The sequence below is a fragment of the Tauraco erythrolophus genome, chromosome 10 (genome assembly GCF_009769465.1).
Source record: "Tauraco erythrolophus isolate bTauEry1 chromosome 10, bTauEry1.pri, whole genome shotgun sequence".
In the NCBI taxonomy this organism is placed as follows: Eukaryota; Metazoa; Chordata; class Aves; order Musophagiformes; family Musophagidae; genus Tauraco; species Tauraco erythrolophus.
The window spans coordinates 8343977-8365845 of record NC_141474.1 but is presented as its reverse complement, the minus strand read 5'-3'; the positions used below and the strand labels follow the sequence as shown (position 1 = coordinate 8365845).

Sequence of the window (21869 nt, the reverse complement as noted above, 5' to 3'; positions counted from 1 at the left end):
ATTGCAAGATTGAATTCCACATATAAAGCAGTATACAAAGAGACAGAAGAAACCAAAGGACTAGGCTGCTTTGCTTCAAAGGTCATTGATCTCTATATGGTAACAATTTGATGAGAAAGGTAAGTTAATGACTCTTAAGTGCAACATACATTTTTTTCAAGCTCAAGGTAAAACATCAGAACTGGTGACACTGCAATACAGAATTAAGGTAAATGGGCTTCATAGACAAGAGTTGGATTATATTATGCTCACCATGATAAAAGCCACCCAACTGGTCACACGTCACAGCCACTGTCCTCACAGTCGCCAGAGCAATGTGACCGCATCCTCAGAGGGAGACCGCACCGCCCTGGAAAGTTTGAGGCAGATGTGGCTGAGGGCCAAATGCCATATCTTCTGCATGCTCTCCCCAGTATGCTTCCAAACTATTTCAGCCACAATGCCAGAGAACTCCATTTCTGCCCTGAGATATCCCAGGCTGACAAATAACAGCAGTCCCCCAGCCCCACACCAGTTGACTAAGAGGAACTGTTTAAAACCGAGTAGTACCAATACGGCTTGGAAAACGTACCAAAACACAAGATATTCAACACACTCTAGACTATGTTCTAGCACACTCTAAGTGACACACGCAAGAGGTTTTAAAGAAAAGACACAATGAACATCCAAGCTCCCTAGCAACGCACAGGACTTGCACGCTCTAGCACGGCATGGCAGGCAAACAGCTCCATAACCATCACTACTGAGGCACTTCTGCTTAGAAAATGACCACCTGCATACTTCTCGGGCAACACCCTGCAAGCCAGGCAGTGCTCAAAAAGACATGACAACATCTTGGGAAAGAAAGGACACGTGTAGAGGTCAACATGACCTCTAACATGAGCATGTACTTCAACTGGAAAATGAACATCAGCTGAAATAACATCACCTCCCATTCACTGACACCCCTGGGTGGCACAGGAACTAAATGCAGTGGTGACCTGCAACTCTCAGCCACACACACACATATATATACAACCACAGCCAAGTCAAACCGCAGGAAAAGTTGGAATTTTCATCATGCCTCACTAGAGAAAAACATTATTAAAACTATTATGCTTGGAAAACTTCCAGCTCTATGAATCTGACAAAGACATTTATGATGATAAAAGAATAATAATGACCAGTAAAACCCCTGTACATAAAAGCACTAAGAGTTTTAGTCAGACATCCAAGGGAAGAACATTTTAAACAAGTTGATGTGCAACTTCTATAGGAAAGGAGTAGCATGACTTTTCCATTTCATAAACTGAAGTTTAACTTCACAGCTATCTGTATCCTATCACACTTTTCCTGCCACACTTAACATCTCCTGTTCTATTACAGGTCAGAGCAACTTATCTTGCAGGATATTTTTGATGAAAATGAACTTTAGGCTTCAATAAAAACAACCTAATGTCCTTTCTGCGATAGCTATTTTTTGACACTTCGATCCACTTTGCATGTCTACCCTTTGAAGTATGCCTAACACAAGAAGGAATTCGTAGCACCATCCACCAACAGGGATGCGTTACAGTAAGACATATTGACATGCTTGCTCTTTTTATTGATCGATGCAGCAGGTTGTTATTTAAGGTAACGTTAACAGACATGTCACATTAGAGAAAAAAATTACTTCACAGTTTTTGGAAAAAACATTTGGCAGAGTGCTGCCATCTGCACCAATATTTGAAAACCAACCCATTCAAATGTGCATAATTTACTTAATCTTATCAAGATATTTGAAAATTAGAGGCTTTTTATTACATTTTCCAAAGAAGCTTCACTTTGCATATCGAGTATTATATCCATCTGGAAAACTGGCCCTTGAAACAGCCTTAACTTTTCAAGTCCATACCACCTTGTTATTTCAGGCTCTTCACACATACCAAGCATACGACTTCTGGAAGCTGCTTTTGGGAGAAAAGGGTAAGGGGAGACAAAACCCACAAAGATTGCTCAAATGACGACAATAAGAATTTTAAGACTCTCAAAAATATGTATACTGAAGTGTTGTGATGATTTCCTGCAATTTTTCCCATTTATTTTAGAATCAGGCACAAGAGAACAGCTTAGAGGAATCCCTTTTCTTCAATAGGTTTGTGAGCTTCAAGAGGTTAAGAATTTCACAGCTGATTATGCTGACAAACAACTCTGATTTTGGACCAGTACAAGCAGTAAGTGACATAAGAAAAGAATTTCCAACACACACACACTGGGGCTGAAGCCTATTTGGGATTGCACCTGTTAGAGCCCAGAAACCAGAAATGGAAACTGTGGCCACTTATAGTTTATTTGAAGAAAACATCTTCTGCCACCTTGCCTCTGGTGCCTCTCGGTGATCACCCTTGTTTCAAAGGGGTGTCCCTTGTTTCATGTATTTGCTGTTTAAGCCTGGGAAAGAAGGAATGAAGCCTCCAAGATTTAAGCTAACCAACACAGCTGCCCACTAAACCTTCTCGACTACAGCTCTTTACCAAACCACAATGTTTAAAATACAAGAGGCGGCTTTCAATTTTATCCTGAGCCTCTGCTGAACAGTACACCTGAAGCAGACAGCAGCAGCATGCAAGAAAAGATTTCTTGAATGATTCATTAACAGTGCAGTCAAAACCAAATAGGCTTTATTAGAGTATCATTAAGCTTCACTGTTAACAGATCGGTGAAATATTCAGGGTAAAGCTTTGGGAAAAGGTAGTTGAAAAGTCTTTCTACACAGCCTGGAAGTTTCTAGTACCAGCCCACTAGGCCTTTCTGGACATTTCCTAAGCTCTGGAAGACTATAAAGTATAGGCTTCAGAGGACTGTGCTGCTGTGTGTTCTGAGCTGCTGAGCAAACTGTGGGAGGGGGACTGTGAAGCAGAAATGAAAAAGAAATCTCAAGCTGACTTAGCCATTTGCTCTAGAAAAACAATAATTTTCCAGGAATACGTTCTAAACAGCTGAACCTGCTTATCAAGAGGCTGGATGTGAACCATTCATCCAAGGAATGCTCAGTAATGAAAGATTAACATGCACTGCACTTCAGGGAGTTTGAACATGAGACTCTCTCCCATCTTCAAATCTATTTTTCTGAATTTTTGTGTGCCGTATTTACAATGCCCACTTCTGTTCTTAAGGTAGCAGCAGAAAGAATATGTTCTTTGAGTAAACAGATTTGGACAGACTGCAGAAATTTGCCAAATACTGATTTTGTTAGGGCTGAGCTTAAAATTTCAATCTTGTTTCAGATTTACATAGAATTAATTTTTAAAAACTGATTTGTAAAACAAATGTATTGTATTTTATTAAAATAAGTGAATTGTACTACCTCAAATAATAAACTGAAACATCTATGATAATTAAGTATTTAAGAGTAGCAGGACATTCTGTTGGAACACACAAGAAAACACTTTTTTACTGTGAGGATGACTGAGAATGGAGCAGGTCACTCAGAGGAGCTGTGGAGTCTCAATCCTTGGAGATATTCAAAAGCCATCTGGACACGGTCATGGGCAGCCTGCTCTAGGTGACTCTGCTTGAGCAGAGGGGTTGGACCAAGTGACCTCCAGAGGTCCCATACAACCTCAACCATTCTGTGCTCCTGAAATGTTTCTCAAAACAAATCCCCTTACTACCATCAAACATGGCAGACAACTTGTATAATTTCTGGAATCAATGAACGCTAGCATCAGATGTGCTGTGGCTCTCCTGGAGAGGTAAGTCAGATCTCTCCATGTTCTCACTGACAACATGCTCAGGCAAGGTTACAGGCAGACACCGCCTGGCTGGCCCAGATGTGGTTACTGATAGTATACAACAGCAGTCAGCCAACTGATCTAGAATGTTTTATTCTACAAGCATTTTCTTCAGTGGCACTTTCAGTCAAGTCTCTCCCCGCTCCCTCTCTATCAGTTTTTACAAAACTTAATACCTTTGCGTCTATGTTCTATCAAACTGGAAGAAACCATTTGGTGAACACCAATTATAAGTGATGAAACTGACAGTTCAATATATAAGCCCTTATTTCTCTTGGAAACCAAGTTAAAAACATGTTACAAGGAGTACAGTCTTCTGTTGAACAATGTTTGTGTAAAGCATACTAAGCATCCAAGAATTACAGGAGAAGCATTACCTGCTTGTAATTCTCCGGTTGTCTAACAAGATCTGTTTCTGTGACAGAAAAATGTCCAAGGATCTGGTCCACATGAGAGCCACTAGTGAATAAATGGATCTGGAATAGATTAAATTAGAAGATATTTGTCAGTACAAGGACCATTAACAACATTATTAGCAATCATCTAACGGCTGCCTGGATTGGAACAGCGATGTGAACCGGTGGTTACAAGCCCATTCCCAATGGACAAGTACAAATGTAACTACTACCACCAATACAACAGACTTTTTCAAAACAGCCTGCAGGAAATGATGATCATGCACCACAATCATCTCACAAAACAGTCCATCTGGTATTGTTACCAGAACCACATGTAGGAATTGCTACTGCTGCTGCCACAGTAAAAAACTGAAAGACTCCTCTCTTCATCCTGCCTTAAAGTCTATTTCCTTACACTCCACATGCTCTTGTGCATAGCATGAAGAGAAAAACCATTTACACAGATAGCAGAAGTCTTCACAGAGGTAAAGGATATCCTCAGCATAATTTTTGATTTCTTCCTTTAAAGCAGAAAATGATACCTAGCTACAGTAAGTTTCTCTTTTGCTGCTATATATTGTTGGCTTTCACTTACTGGGACCTTGTCCCAGCTGTACTGGTGATGGTATCATCAATTACTTGACGAAGAAGCTTCCCAAGTTAGTCAAGGGAACAATAAAAAGCAATTCCTCCTATTCAGAGCTGATCCCTTTGTTACTGTAATAACTGCAGCTGCCAAACAAGATAGCAGTGCACATTTGTCAGACAATCGCTCATATTTCATTAATATTTCTGCCAGAAGACAGAGAATGTTTCCTGCTTTTCTTCCTTTATTCTAATATGAACTTTATCATACACTTGGGTATTGACAACTATTTTAAAGTTGACAGGCACTGGGTAATTATCAACCCTTCCCTGAAACTTCAGAATATTTTAGCATTCCTTTCCCAAAACTCACTTCTGGTGACAACCATCTGTCATATGTGCAGAGCTATGTGAGTTTAAAAATAAAAGAGCACCTCCCTACACAATGTTCTTCCTTTCTACTTGCCACTCCTCTCCCTGCTGCATTCTTGCGTAACTCAGGCTGTCAAACCTTTGGGCCTCCAGCACCAGGGATGAATTTCAGCCCCTCTTTGAAAGTATGTTGCAGCAACATCACTGGCTAAAGACAAAAATACTCTTAAACTGCAACAATAGAGGAATAAGGTGTTCCCCGAGACCAGACTAGACGGATGCTGGAATAATCCAGTATTTGTAACTGAAATAATCCAGTATTTGTATTTTTACAATCTGTTATCGATAACCACAACATACCGCAGGTGAAACAAGGCTTAAAGAGGGAAACAGTACCAAGGTGAGAGAAGCAGGTGAGAAGGTAAGAGACAGAGCACGCGTAGCTGTTGCTGTGTGGCACTGGAACCAACTGAGGAGGTGGCAGGTCTGATTTAACCTTACACTAACCTTAGCATGAGAGTACAAGCACAGCTCCCCACTGAGCACTACTTCTGGAGAGTTTCTAACTACCAATTCCTAAATGCCCTTGAGCTTAGACACCCTGCAGGGAGATTAGCTTGTCTAATTCACCTAAGAGAAGATGAAAAAGGAGCTTGTTCATAGTTCACACACACTTGCATGAGAGAAAAAACTCCTACTGCATTAAAGAACGCCCTATTGAGATCTAATGGCAAATCCACTTTTGGAAAATAAAAAAAAAAATTCAAACCAAATATCTCAAGACAAAGATATAATTAACCAATGTAGTAATTTACAGAGTAACATGGCAGATTCTTCATGCCAAGATACAGATGCACCTAACAATGCAGTTTAGCTCACTCATAAATTACTGACAATTAATGGTAATCACCCAGCACCAGTCTCTGCTCTGTTAACCAGGGATCAAGACTTTGTCCTTGTCTCTTTACTCTTTCACTACAACATCAGATACATACATACGACCAACCCAATCCACTGTAATACATCTTATTTTATATTGTTTATCTTAGAGGAGGCACAAGAAACCACTCCACTCATAGGAGGCATTTCCCAGTGCTGCTCTGCATTCTTACTAGTAGAATACAACTCTTGCTCTTACAGTTTCCAAGTGTATTACAATCGCCATTGTCATTTTACCATGATCCAATACTGTCAATTATGTTAAACTCTTCTTCTGTCATCAAGAATTCCATTTAATAAGATCTTATTCCAACTAACTTATATCCATAGTCCACAATCAGATGTTCACCTGCTTAACAAAATTAACCTTAGAACTCAATCTAACCTCCCCCTATTTCAGGTGTGATTTGTGTCCTAGTCTTTAGTGGAGGGAGGATAGCTGAAAATACCCACAGGAAATCCATCAGTTTTGCAGAAACTCACTTGTTCCAGTATTTCTTTTTACATGCTGATTGTGGCACAGAGCATTTAACAGACCCAAAAAACAATGCCAGTTTTAAACTATACAGGTTCCTACCTGTTTTTCTGAAATTATGCAAGGCTTCTTGTTCACATTTTAGAAGGCAAAGTGGTAATTCAAAGCCTCACTAAAAACAGCTGCTCTCCCCTATGAATTCAAGAGGGATCAAAAACCAGGCAGAAAGACATTCCTCTGGCACTTGACAGAAAGAGGAATAAAAAGAAAAGAAGGAACCAAGAGGCATGCCTTAACACACTAATTTATCCTTCACACTTCCACGTATTTGAAGCTATATCAGGTAAATATGTACCACTGAGAATTTCGAGGGAATTATAATGGTATTACTATATTATACTTTCAAAGCAGGCCAACCTGTCCATGTTGAGAAGCCATTATAATGTTATTCAACAGCTCATAGCCGCAGGCTGCAAAATTCCTCAGCAACAGAGAGGTTAAGATTTCCCTGAGGAAGTTTTCCTCCTACAGCAGGGCATGTGTGTGCCTGTAAGCTTCAACATCCCTTCTGGGAGCTGAAGTCACTGAAAAGCAGCTCATCAGAAGAACCAGCAAAGAGGAACAGCCAGTCAGACCACCTAACAAGCAGATCCCAACACATAACCGGCTGTAGCTCCAGGGAGGCCTCCCTCTTCAGTAACCTACACTGGTTACTGCAGAACTTCACACCATCAACCTTAAGTGACTGCGGGCAGGACAGAGTAGAAAGGGGCCCCAGCAATTTGTTTCAGTTATCATTTGTGTACTTTAGAGAAAGAATAGCCATTTATTTTTGCCTGTTTCCCCCTCGTATTTCCCGCCTACTTCTCTCTTTCCCTTTCTTCAGGCAGTACAGTACTATTTCATTAAGACATGAGTCATCACTTCTAACCTGAAAGTACAAGTCCCTGATCACCCAAGCGATTCAGAATTTTTTCACAAAATCACAGAAACAGAAAAGACCTTTGGAGGTCTTTAACCCTACCTCCTGCTCTAACGAGGACTACTGACAACATCAGTTTGCGACTTCGTGTACAGGAGTCTTGGAAATCTCCAAGGATGGAGATGATTCAGCGTCTCTAGTGACCTGCTCCAACGCTGCCATCATCCCAGAGAAGCTTTTTCTAATGTGCCTGAACCTTCCAAGCTGTCATCAGTGGCCTCTTCTCCTTTGTCTTCTGGTACTGCTGAGAAGACCATGGATTCATCTTTGTAACTACCATCCTTGTAACTACCCGTCAAACAGCTGAAGGCAGCTATTAGGTGACCTCTCCCTCAGCCTCCTCTCCACCAGAGCAAACAAGTCCAACTTTCTCAGCCTATTCTTGGAGGTCATGGCCAACTTAGCTAGTCCTTGACTATCTTGGTAGCCTCTTACTGGATCCTCTACATACAATTCTTACTTCCAGTAGCAATCTCCATACTTTAAAAATACAGAGTGGAAAAAGCAGACATCTCTTGAAAAAGAATATATTTTCCAAGTGCAATGTGTTTTTCTCAGAAAGCCCCAAATAGAGAATATGGTTATTTTAGAGTCTATGTGAGTCACAGAATGAAATCTGTGGAAGTGTCGCCACTACTTGGCAAAAAATATAGCTCATGATCAGCAGTAAATAAGACTTTTCCTTAGCTGAGATGCATAACCTGTTAAGTTATTAAACAGAGCAAGTAAAAGCCATAATTATCATTTGGTAGAGAAAGTCCTCTGTAAATCTGTCAGCATAATTAAAAAACATAACACTCATTAGCCTTTTGCATACTGTGTTTGTGGTTTATAGGACAAAAGCAGCAGGTCATATAGAGGTCATATTGGGTCAGCTCAGTCTTCTAACACATAGCAGACTAGTTTAAAAGTTTTTAAATTAATACAGTAGCACAGCCAAGATTTCTCTGTAAGGTCAGGAAATACCAATTATTGTTTATGCAGCTGTTAAATTGTAAAAGTACGTTATATTTTGTGTTACCGTAAATGTTAACATTAACGTGGCACTGTAATGAAGCCCCTTCCAAAGTCACTTTTACCTTTCAATTTTCCTGCTTTGAATTCAGACTAAAATATAAATCAGAGCACTCCACTTTATTACAGCTCTGAACAGAACTCCCACAGTTGCACATACGTATTTGAGCACGCGTAATATCAGTGTGTGATCACATATGGAGGTGCTGGGCTCCAATCTACCCTCCTATGTATACATCAGCGATGCCAGCCTCTACGTACACTACCAAACACAGTCTGACCGTAAGAATCATCACCAGCACAGCTTACTGCTTTCAGTTCAGTCCAGTGGTGACTGTTGAAGAAGGCATTAACAGCAGCTTTGATTTCTTTGTTCATCCAGTTTCTCATTCTCCCTCCTGCTTATTCTTCCAGATTCTGGAAATTATGCTGCAGTTCCCTGGACCACGACTACCCTGTCTCTTATACCCTGACTGTAACAGTCTTAACTTTAGCAAACGGGGGAAAAAAAAATTTAAAAATCGAAGTTTATTTCAAAGGACAATCCCTATAGGAAGTCATCTTCTCCCCTGTCAACAAGTTTAGCGTGTTGCCCCATCAGCACATCTCTTCATCATTTCAGCACCTGATCTGGACTATTAAGAGTAGCTCTGTTTGTACTTGAGGCCTCAAGTTCAACCTGCTCTTAATTCTTCCTTGGTCTCATTAACTGCAAGCTAAGGTATTGAAGCTGCCTAATGATTTGTTACTGCCAAGTACTACATAAATCAGAGCACTGATGATGAGTTATGGAGGTATCTGCCTCACCTACTATAAAAATCAGCATACCTTAAATAGAGGCAGCTTATCAAGAGGAGAAGATGCCAATCATTTCATTTGAGTTTTATATCACTAAGCCACCTCTCCCAACAACATCGCTGTCTCTAATGTCAGTGCAAAAGCCAAGTACTGCACCTGCACTTACAGTGAATCGCTATTTTCATTTCTAGATCAGGAAAGCACTTTTGCAGTGGGCAAGGAGAAGCAAAAGGTTATTTTAGATGCTGCACACACAGCACCTGATCTTTTCCCTAGATGTCAATCAGACATCTTCCTCAGCAATCAACTCATGTAAAGAACAAAATGTAACCTCGTTATAGTTTCCAGCATCGCTGTCAGACACAGGATTAAAACCAAGAAGGTATCTTCATTCAAAACCTTGGTCTGATTCTGACGACTTTCTGATAAATGTTGTTCTTTGAGGAGAAATTTCTCAAAATTGTTCTTAGTCTCAAAAAGGTTTTCTGTGAAGGTTCTGGGTACAATACCAAGTGGCTCCATGTTAATTACCTGAAGAGATATGAATGGAGAAAGGAGGCCTAGGAAAAACATTACTGAATAACTTTTAGGGTTCTCTTTAGAACCATTTTTTTTTTTTTACATTTGTCTCTGCAGTCACCATCACTGTCAACTTTGGGACTGCAGGCTGCTTCCATCCTAAGCAGACACAATGCTCCCAGATGTCTGATTTTCAGACAAGCATATAAGCATTATTCACAAATGGGTACAGAACTGGAATCTTAGCAATGTAGAGACCACTATTTATTCCTGATATAAAAGCAGGTAGATTTTGAGTTCTTCTCAGATGTTCCCTAGTACTTCAGAAAGGGAAACTGCATTTTACTTTGCTGCTATTACTTTCAACATCTGTGCTCAGTATTTTGCATCCACGTTTCCAAAGAACTTCTAGTTCTGAGTGACTACTTCTTGTCTGTGGGACCAGAACCTCTGTCTTCCTTTTTACCACGCATTTTCTGAGGAAAAACAGAGATAGCCTATGGTTGCAGAAGTGCCTAGTGTGCCAACCTGCAAGAGAGACTTTTATACAACAATTATAACCTTACAAACAGTGTACATACTTCATTTTCTCATGGTTCTGCCTCACTAGGGCAAGGTGAGGGGATTTATATTTAGAGTAATTCACTCTTATCTATAGAAAATGCAGACCTAGCAAACAAGAATAATTTGTACATTTAGCACTAGCTGACAAGGCTTTCAAATAATAAACAATGCCATAGTGAGTTAGAAGAATCATTTACCTTGTGCAAAAGTCTGCATTGTTCTTGGTGCTGAGCATGCAAACTCCGCCACTGGAACCTCAGCCTCCCATTTAACCACTGAAGGTGTCGAACATCTACTCTGCCTTTTAGCTCGTATTCAGGTTCTATTTCAGTTGTACCTTCCTGGCTGTTGGGCAGATCATCTTCACACTAAAAGCAGAAGAGAACACCAAAATGTTTTAGGCTAGCTTCAACACTTTCAAGTCATTCAGTAGTGAAAAACATACAAAGCAAATAGACCAAAGAGGAAAAAAAAAAACCAAAAAGGAAGTAAGTTCCAGCAGTAGAGAGAAATCGCAATCTTTTAGAATGCCGGACTGGGACAGGCCTAAACAAGTACTGAAGTCTGGAAGAAATATCAGCTTCTCAGCTATGACGTGGTGAGCTGTCTTCTCTCCCGTCTTTCATTTTTCATATCTAGGAAGACACAGTGTTCCTGAGACAGCAAGCATATTCTTTACCCAGATGGGAAAAATCACATTTTGACTAGATTCTAATAATTCAAAGAACATAAAAAACAGATTTAACTTCTCCAGTGTCTTCCTGAAAGCGCTGCAGGCTGTATTCGGTGACCCCATTTTGTAAATCAATGCCTTACATACGGACAAAATTGTGGGCCTGTGCTTACCCAGCCATTTTCTTTTCTCCATCCAGCATTTCCCTTCTTGCAGGGTAGAGGAAAAGAAACAATCATCCAGCTAACATTGGCCAGGAGTCCACAGAGGCACTCCCAGATACAGTTGCACCACCTGTCCTGCCTTGTTTTGCCCTTCTCTAGAGTAATTTGGAAAGAAGGGAGAAACAAAAGATTTTTCTTTTGTTCATCTTGCCCTACTTTCCTTCTGCTGCAGAAAAAGAAAAAAAAAACAACCACCACCACCATCTTCTGGATGAAATTTCTCCTTGGGTCATGGCATAAAGCAAGCAAGACATTTCTCTCGTATCTCATTCCCAAGGAATATAGAGGGAATTCCACCACCTCCGGCCTTTTGCACAAAGAGATCATTCATGCTTACAAAAGGATATCTCTCTCCATTTTCAACTAGGACTCCTGCAGATTGCAAATTAAAAAGGAAGACATGAGTTGTTTTACTTCTGATGCCAGTAACATCACTTAAAAAAAGGCTGAGCTGTCAACTTCATCCAAAATGTAGAAAGCACATAAAATAAACACAATCCATAATTCCAAGTTTTTTACTTCACCATATTATAAGTAGAAGAAATAACATAAAATTGCAGAAGCCTGGTTATTCAGAACGGGTGTTTGCCAGCTAAGGAAGTGTCTCCCAGTTGCTGGATTCTTAAGACATTTCTTTAAAGTGGAAATTTTAAAGCCTATGTGAAACATGACTGTTTTCAAGGAAACACTTAAGCAGATATTTGGACCCATAGACCTTGATGGTATTTCAACGTATGTGCTTCCCTGCTTCACAGGCTTCCATGTTCAATAAAATCTTACAAAGATTCAGCTGGCAGGCAAAGCTTGAACGTAACTCCAATTTGGATCCTAAACTAAAAACGCAAACTGTAAAATGAAGAGAGTTTAATCTTGCCTTACATGCAGATTTCAGCAGAAGTGTATCTGTAACCGTGATCAAATAACCCCCTAATGCTTGTTTTAACCTAAATGTCACCTCGGTTGACAGGGTCTCTAATACAATGAGTGTTCATATTATTTATAAGCACAAAAATGCTGTTCTGGTCAAATAACAAAACGTATAAAGATTTTCCCTTTGCTCTGTGGCTCAGATAAATGTATGCCATAAATCACAGGGGCGCAGGGTTGGTAAAGGGCTTGTCCTTTTAAAGGCACAGATTCATCTTTAAAAAAAATAAAAATACAGTATCTCCTTTGTGCCAACCGCAACATTACTCTCTTTCTTCAGATGCCTTCAGCCCCTTGCCCCTAAATCAAAAGGCACAGTGTCCTAGGGCGCTGCAATCCTAGCTAAGTACCTTCATGGGTCAGATTGTCTTGCCCCCACCAGGAGAAGTTTGTGGACTATGCAACCACAGAGATACGATTACCAAGTTGTCCATAAACACGATGAGCCAAGCAATTGGATACTAGTCACTACAGCAGAGAAAACGCATGTGTAAACATTAAAATAGTTCACATAAGCAGCCAGAAAGCCGCAAGGCCAAAGACAGACTTGGGATTCCCAGATTAAAATCCGCATTTTCCATAATTTACAGTTCAACTCCAACTTCTCTGGTTAGAGGTTTCAGAACAGCACAAATACTGCTCTCCTGGGGATTCATTTCAGGAAGGAATGGCATTAGACTCGACTGCTTTGGCAGTACAGTGACAAACACCATGCAGAGCTAATTTTATTGTAGCAACCTGTCTTATTAATATTAAAATAAGGAAGCCAGCCAATGCATTTTTTAACAGGATCTCTATTATTTATTTCACAAACTGCACAAAAATTTTACTTTTGCTATGAAATACTTAGCCTGCCACAAAGTAAACAAGGTAAAAAAAAAAGGTCTTGCATATTATACTGTGACCTCAATTTCTAGTCCCATCTTTACAATCGAAGACTGTTTACTGCTCTCCCAGTGGGAGAAAAATCACTAAAATACCAGCACAAGCTAGAGCCTTTGCTTCAAATATCACTGTGAATTTATCTAATCTATGCAGCAATATGGGTACACACCTACATTCACTTCTGAGATACAGAAGTGCACATTATTTAGTGAAAGTCAAAGAGAGCAGCCAAGGCAACTACCCCGGGCTCTCGATGGCCTCCCCACTCATTGAACGCTCCGCATCAGCTCTGGAGAAGATCACTTCACAGCCACTTACCAGAAAAGGTTTTTGCTTGTTAACTGTTTGCTGCAACTCATGTTTCTCTTTGGAAGCCCCATCCCTGGAAACATTCAAGGTCAGGCTGGACAGGCCTCTGAGCAACCTGATTTAGTGGAAGATGTCCCTGCGCACTGCAGGGGAGCTGGACCAGGTGACCTTGAAAGGTCCCTTCCAACCCAAACTATTCTATGATTGTGTTTCAGAGAAGTAAAGTACGTAGACTCCAGCTATGGAACAGTGCCACAGGCTTGCAGTACAAGAGCCACATCAACACGTATCGATACCCTCATTGCAGTGGCAGTCTTCTCCCATTACACTGGCAGAACTAGTCTTGTTAAACTGGACAATATGATCTTGGCAGAGAATCTGTCATCAGCATAACTTGAGCAGAAGCTAGAACGAAGACCCTCAATTCCACTCCCACTGTAACTCACCTCAAATGAGCTTTTCTGTCCTAAAAGCTCAAGGTACTGCTGTTAGAAGATCTCAATACCCATTTATTGGCAAGACTCAGAAAAGCAAGCATAAGTCTGTGATGGTGACATGCATAGATTTACATGAACTCTCTTCAAGCCAGTTCTTGAACTATCACGCTGCCCACACTTAGGCAGAACTTAAACCCAGCTCTTCTTTGGTAAAAGATTCAGGCAAATAAACAGCTAAGACACATGATAAATACACATTCCAGGACACCACACACCACCATCCTAACTAAGGTAGCTCACAACTACAAAACCTACCCAAAGCTCATAAATACATCTCTGGCTTAGTCAGAGCTGAACACAGTTTATGTCCTAAGAGCATACATTAAAAATTTTTGCAAGGCAGCCTAGAATTCAGTCTCCAAACTCACATGAGTTTTGCCCTAAACATTCCTCCCCAGGCTATTTCAAGTTCAATTGTTATGAAAAAAGATGCCAGATGATTCTCAAAATGTGGGAACGCACTTGTTCAATGCAGCAAGTGCAAAAAAAGCCAACAGTCCTCATGGGACAAGTGCTCTGAGCAGAGAAGTCAGATTCACAAAACACACTGAACTGAAAAATAGTCAGATATAAAAGCACTTAGAGGAAAAGAATAAAGGGTGGAAGAAAGGAGGGTGTGAAAAAAAAGACATGGTGATATATCGATTTTCATTCACATTCCATACATCTGAGCAAACAACTTGCATGCAACGTGCTTAGAGAGAAATTAAGAAGTTTCTACTTTTATAGTGGAAATAAAGCTTTTCTTTTTCGTTTGAAATACAAAGTAATTCCATGTTATTGGAAATCAGAGAGCAGCTCTACCAACAGTGGATGGAAATAAATTAAACACATACTTCATCATATAAATAGTTTATCAAAGAACAACGTAAGCACCAATGTGTTTGCAGACATGTGAGAAGGGAGCACTTCTTGCACTAGTTGCTCCATTTGAGGATTTTAGTGACCTTGTGTATGGTTGACCTTGCTCTGTTCATACATTTTGAATTAAACTAACTCCAAAAATTGTTTTAAAGCAAAATTCCTTGCAGATTCTGTGATCTTACAACATGCCACAAACAGTACCACAAAGAAAACCTTTTTGTGCAACTGCATCACACTTCTACACTTTCTGCACTTTCCCAATTCATACAGGTATCTCGATGCTTATAAATTCTTACATTAACACATTTACTATGCCCTGTACACACAATGGAAATTAAAAGGTCTATACTGCCTGCATGGCTGTAAAAGCAAGGAGATGGCAAGGCCAGTTCCCCGAGAGATGCTCTTTTGCGACTATGAGCTGCCACCTTTTGGTAAAGGACAGACCCCAGCCACCACTGGCTCGTCCCCAGCATGCTGTGGCTTTTCGCAGACATCTTCCAAATCCCTCCAAGGACTGGCTCTCTGCTTCCATATTTGGACAGCCAGCAAACGGCTTGCTGTTCTTCCCATGGAAAAGCAACCCTTCTATAACATGGATAATGTGTATGTCCATGGGTGAAACGGGTTAAGTCAACTCTCTGGCATTGATCCTTGAGTAGAGCAAAATCTCTCAGCCCACTCCTCACTTTCACCTGAGTTCATCTGGGTCTAGACAGAAAATATTTACTGTCAGGTACTACTGAAACCTTAACTACGCTAAGCACACAGCCTGGTTTCACAAAGGTAGGTAGAAGCATATCTAGATCCCTCACTGCAGGACTCAGAAAAGGCAAAGCTATCACATAAATCAAGCCAACAAAGTGCTTCTGCAGCTTTTACTGAGCACTTGTTCTGAACTGCTCATAATTCAGACAACGGTTTTGATGTGACATAACATATGTTAACCTGTGTAATTACAGATCTTTAAACGGAGTGTAATTTTTTTAAAAATTAAACACCGTAGCCAGAAATAACAGTATCAGACATGCTTTCCTAATTAATACAGCCACATATCTATCTGCAGGAGGGGAAAATGTGAAAAGGAACAATTTGAACAGATGAACGTGAAAGGGATATAACACTATTTTCATTCACAGCACCATCAACAACACTAATTGGATTTCCTCCTAGACAAGGTAGGATCCAGATTAGACATACACATGGAAAGATAGATGGTGTAAGAACGCACTCCCACATGACGCACATACCAATTAAATATCCAGACATTTGCACAGAAGAATGTTTTCCACAAACGTAAGTGCTCACAATGTAGAAATTATGCTTATAGCATATTCAGCAATTAAAAAAAATAATCATGTAAAAGCCTGTGTTTCTGCAAGGCCTTTTAGCTTTTAAATTTCAAAGCCTTTTGTAAAAATTACTACTCACAACAGCACTCCTAAGAGCTCTGCTAGTATGAAATTGGCAAAGAGTGAAAAAGAGAAGGCGCTGAGGGAAGACAGAAAATGCAAACACAGCTCATACCCATTCCTACCTTGTTCAGACAAGCCTGTCTGGCAGTAGCCACAGGCCTGAGGCACTAGAGCAAGTCAGTCCCTTATCCCATCCCTCCTCGCTCATTCAGGTTACTTAAGAGCTCTGCAATACAGCAAAAGCACTATGGCTTTAGTGGATCACAGCAGCACTGCCTAATCTTTGAAGCTGCAAGGCCAAGGGCATTGCTGACTTTTAAAATAACATTTAAAATCCCAAAGCTCACTGCATCATGTATTAAAAAAAAACATGGAAACCAAATATACTAAAACAAACAAGTGGCAGGGTAGACCTTAATTCACAGAGCGTTGCATTTTGCAGGAGATGCAATATAGGTAACATCTCCCACTGCATTTCCTCTGCCTGCACCTGCAGCCCTGCTTGGCCACATCCATTTTAGTCCACTGTGGCAAGCAGCTGGAGAAGCAGTAACCAGCGAATAAAGATGCAGCATGCTACATCAGCAGCAAATGGGGAGCAAGAGGCCAACAGGAAAAGAAGTAGTAACTGCCCTCCAGGAGAGGAGAGGCAGCGCTCTCCCACACGTAGAAGGCCGGCCATGCCCTTCTTTGCACACTCCTTTTGTCCTCCTGAGGAAAAAGTGCTTTATTTCAAAAGATCCTCCAGTGAGAGTTAAACCCTGATCACTTAAAGCGGGACACTACAAGCAGAGGATCAAAATCAAAAGGCCACAGAGCATAATCAGAAGGTACCAAAGGTACTGGCTGCTCCCCGCCACTGGAGGGCAGGAGAGGCACTAAAACATCTTAAAATCACTGTTTCCCCAGTAAAGGAAGGAGCTCCCTACTCAGGGTTTCAGCAAAATACAGAATACCAGTATGACCATGCTAAGCCTTTCTATTAGCATGCCAGTCCTCATCATCTTCTCCTCACATGAAAGCTCAAGAGACCCCAGTGCCTGTTGGTAGAACCCTTCCAGAACACATCAGCTGTAACATGAGGCTCAAGCAATTTTGCGTTTATTTGAAATTCAGACATTACCCAGAGAAACAGCAAATTCAATAAATTATAAGCCTTTCTGATCATTTCAGGCTCCTCTTTTAGAGAATTTTGCCTTGACATACCATCTAAAAAAAACATTTAAAAGTCTATTCACTGTCAGGCACAAATAGATGTTGTTAACCACACAGTGCACCACAGGAAAGTGTTTTTCATTGGGAAAAAGGTTCCATGAAAAGTCCAAAGCATGGAATAAAAAAAAAAAACAAACACAAAAGATCAGAAGGAATATCGTGAACATACACACATGTAGAACATGCAGAATGACAGGGAGACAACTTCCAACTGCACCTTGTGCTTTAACAAAAAAAAATTAAAGTACATTTCAACAGTTTAAACTCCAGCTCTTGTATGGCAAAAACATATTGCTAATTTAATCACCTCTGGCCACAAAATATGTTTAAGCCTACATACTTAATTGATGTTGCTGTAACAGTAACTAAAGAGATAAAAATTAACACTTCAGGGTTCAATAGTTATCTATTCAGGAAATTACTTTTAAAAGTACAAAAGGCAGAAAAGCAAAATGCAAGCGTTTTTCCCCCTTAGTTTCTGATACAAGCCTTTACAGGGTGGGCAGCAGTGCAACAGGAGTGCTACAATAGACTCGTCAACCAAACAGGAGCTGCCAAGGTCCAGTCCTGGTACTACCCCAGCAGAGGCGGCACGGAGAGGGGTGCAGCACCCACCAAACACGTCAGGCTGTCCCAAGCAAAGCAGCACTGCTCACTGGCAAAAATAAGGTGAGGGAAATCCTGCAGGAGAAACTTTAGGGATCCTACGCCCTCTGTTTAGGTTTCAGGGACAGCTTTTAAAAAAGCATTCCTTAGCAGCTACTGTAATACAGCAACAATAATAGCAAAAAAGGGTGAAAAGATAAATGGTGAGAGTTACTAGGAAGACAGAAGGACAAAGAGAATAAAAGTGTGAGCACAGGGAATAAGAGAAGGAAATCAGAAAATGAAAGCTGACAGACTAATATAGCCCATAAAGATCTGGAAAGTAATTATGCTTCTGAGTCAGAATCAATAGGTTAATAAAATTCCCTCCTTCGCCTCCACTGGAATAGGTGCAGAGGGGAAAAAAAAAAAAACCTCAGATAATTTATATTTACTGACATTAGTGCCAAAGGTTCCCTGGTTTTCTGCTGAGGGGAACATCAAGCTAGGCTGCTACGTTAACACTTTCCTCTAATAACATGGTTTATGGAACAGCAGTGACGGTCAAGATTTCTAGAAAAGTATTTCAACAACAAGATTAGACCAAGCATAAGCTTTATGCCTTGTTGGAAACAGCCAGCGAGCCAAACTAGACCGTGACAAACAAAAGATCAATCAAATTGCAAACCTAGGGGTCAGAAGGCATGTTTAGTTTTGTTTTTCACCACCAGAAGTAATTAAACTGAGTTCACTTTGGCATGCTAGAAAGACATGCATGAATTCCAACTATAATAGCCATAATAGCTCTATTTGTTGATTACTATTAAATTCACAAAAGGGGAAGGGCATCCAGTTTCATGCCGAGGGCAAGAGGCAGGCAGAGGGAATTAGTGGAACCAAGAATCAGTGTTTGTACAACATAGTCTGGTGATAATGAGGGATATAACATCACTACCTCCATGTAAAAAACTCAACGGTCTCCACACATAATGAAATTATGGGGCACACATTCAACTAATTTCACCTACAGAAATAATACCAGTAGAGGCAGTATTCCTCCCTGGAAATAGTAGGAATACACGCTCAGAGAGTATTGCTGTTATCATCGTAGACTTGGAGAAAACTGTGATATCACTAATATTTAAAAAGCAAGGCAACAAAAAATTTAGTGAAATATTAAACATGCTAAAAATACAGGTTTATATCAAACAATTATCTGCTTCTCAGAGAGAGAGAGAGAGAGAATACAAGAACTCCCCAGGCCTGCCTTACAGGTTCCGTTTCACCTACGGGTTCCAGATGCGTTTTGTACTCTAGGATTTTCACGTGTAAACAGGAATCAAGGAATGGCACTTAAGAATAATCTGCATGTACATGATCACCAAAGCAACAAAAGATGTTAAGATCAACATCAGGCAGTGTATATTTGAGACAGAAATCCACAAGGGGTGTAAAAAGCCTTTGAAGACAACGTCCATCAATTAGTTGCCTAGTGCTTTAAGGCAGTACCAACAGCGGGGAATTCCAATCAGTAAACTGATGTGAACCCCCAACTCAGATAGTACTTAAGTCTTTATAGATCTAACGGAATCAGTGATTATTTCTTTCAAGAAGTTGACCAATGCAAGGTTTGAACTTTCACTTACTGCCTCTGGAGTCACCAACGTGCTGACAGATCAGCAAAGTAAATTCAGAAAACAGACTTGCACTACAGCAGCCAGGCAATAGAGTTTGACATGCACCATCGATCCACTCTTCCCTCTTGTTCCTTCTGTGAGAAATACGGGTTCCAGTCTGCTCTTTTAACTGTCTCCCCGCTCAGTTTATAAACTTCACATACTGGAATAGAGCCGTGGGTAGAAGGCTGGAGAGGGCAGTGGCTCCTTCAGCCCTGCTTTTTGGGGCATCCTGTGCAGGCACGCAGTACCCTGGCTCAGGAGAGACTGCAGCACTGCCCTTCCAAAAAATATGAGCTGGAGGCTACATGAGACAAGGTGCCCTGAAGGATTTTCTTACTGAACACACAAACACAGTCAACTCATATAATCATCCTAGGCTGCTAACTGTACCTGTCCTTACCACTACTACTTCAAGATTATTTTTTTTAATTACATTAGCCACATTAAGCACTACCTCCTACCACCTTAACCCTTTCATCATGCTTTCACCACTGTTTGGTTTATAATGTTAGTAATCACTTAACTTTTGATTCTGAGGATGTAAGTGCATGTGGAAGCCTTCCCCAGCTCAGCATCTTAAGATTATGAATTCTTTGCAGCAGCTGGGCTCCATGTCCATCATGTGTCATGAACGCTCTTGTCCTCTATAAATAAATGGCCTGAAATCCTTTAGAGCTGATGGAAGTGTTCAATTTGCAGGAGAAAAAACAACTGTGTTGCTAAGGAACTGCAATGAAGAAAAGGCCAGAGTGTGGTAATCTGAAATGAAATGAAAGGAATTAATTTAATTGGCCCTTGATATGTTGGGTATTTGGCATATTATCAGCAATTTAGCAGCCTGTAGGCTTTGTTTCAAATTTAGGCTGAAAGAATAGTCAGAAAAAGATTGCACTCTTAATTTAGGGATTAGCTGCATTCTCTCTTCTTCATACAACAGACTCTGTCCACTTTCGTCGATTTCAGACAAAATTTTAAAAGCAAACCACATGAAAATCATTTTGAACTACAGCTATGCCTACAGTTTTTGAGACTCCATTTTTTTAGACAAAGGGTAAAGATTTTCTTCACATTTATTCTCACTAGTAGACCAACAGATGTGTTTCACCAGTAAGTACTGGCTTTCATGCTTTGCTGATTTTGGCAGAGACCTCAGCAATGCACCGAACCAAATACTATTTCATGGATTTTTGTTTTGCAATATTTTTATTTCAGGAAAATATTTTCAGTTGTTTGTAATCATTTTGAAAAAAGGGCTCCATGTGGTGGAAGATTTTTCAAGTTCTTTCTCAGCTGAGAATTTCAATTGTTTTAAAGAGCATTTCCTTTTCTTTTTTGAGACAGATCTTTCTCTAGTGAAGCTTTTTTTCCTTCTTCTTGTACCTTTTTCCTTCAATTTACTTAAATAGAAGAGAGTTACGACTGTAGAGACTACATCTCTGGCATGTTTAGCAACGCTTTTACAATTTGTTACACATTTTCCAACACTCAACTCAAGTATCACAAATGCCTGGTATTTAACTTTCCCAGAGTCAAAATTCCAGCACTTCAATTGTTCAAGATGTACTTTAATTGACAAGGTATCAGGTATCAAACTGACACCCTCACCTTCCTCCTTTCTTACTATGACTGTAGAGGCTATACTGTTGAACACTGTCTGACTGATGAGTAGACTTTGCCACATGAAGGTATCCCAAAAATTACAATAGCTATCAAATAAAGATATATAACAATAACAAAACTATCTCACTTTCATGCAACAAAGCACAGGCTTTCACATGAGTGACTTACAAGGTTGCAACTGACTTATTAATCAAAATGGCGTGTGTGACCCACCTACCTTCCCCTTCACACTCATCATTACCTCCTTAACTGCGCATTCATAGGTCTTACCAGCTGAACTTACTGGTTTTCTAATGCCTAGTTGATCAAATAAAAGACAAGACGCGTCCCTCACAATTCTGTTTAACTTTCTTTTGATGCAGAATCACAAAACACACTATTTAGGCACTCTCTGCTGTAACTACGTTCTATCATTTTTTTCCCCATGGACATTATTTTTAATGGAGTATGAAAACTTGCTAGATGAACACCAAACAAGAAACATTGCAATTAATACAATAAGCTTTACATATATACACTAACTCCAGCTCTCAGCCTTTAGAATTTTTGTCTGGTCTATTGAAGAGAATTTTCCA

The 21869-nt window shown here is 40.2% G+C and overlaps 1 protein-coding gene across 1 annotated transcript in view; it reads right to left on the bottom strand.

Moving 5' to 3' along the window:
- The window catches only part of TEDC1 (tubulin epsilon and delta complex 1), a 74322-nt gene that overhangs the window by 42100 nt on the left and 10353 nt on the right, over window positions 1–21869 (bottom strand). The window contains 2 exon segments of the mRNA XM_086617707.1: window positions 4133–4231; window positions 10599–10769. Coding sequence (XP_086473833.1) covers window positions 4133–4231; window positions 10599–10769 — 270 coding nt within the window.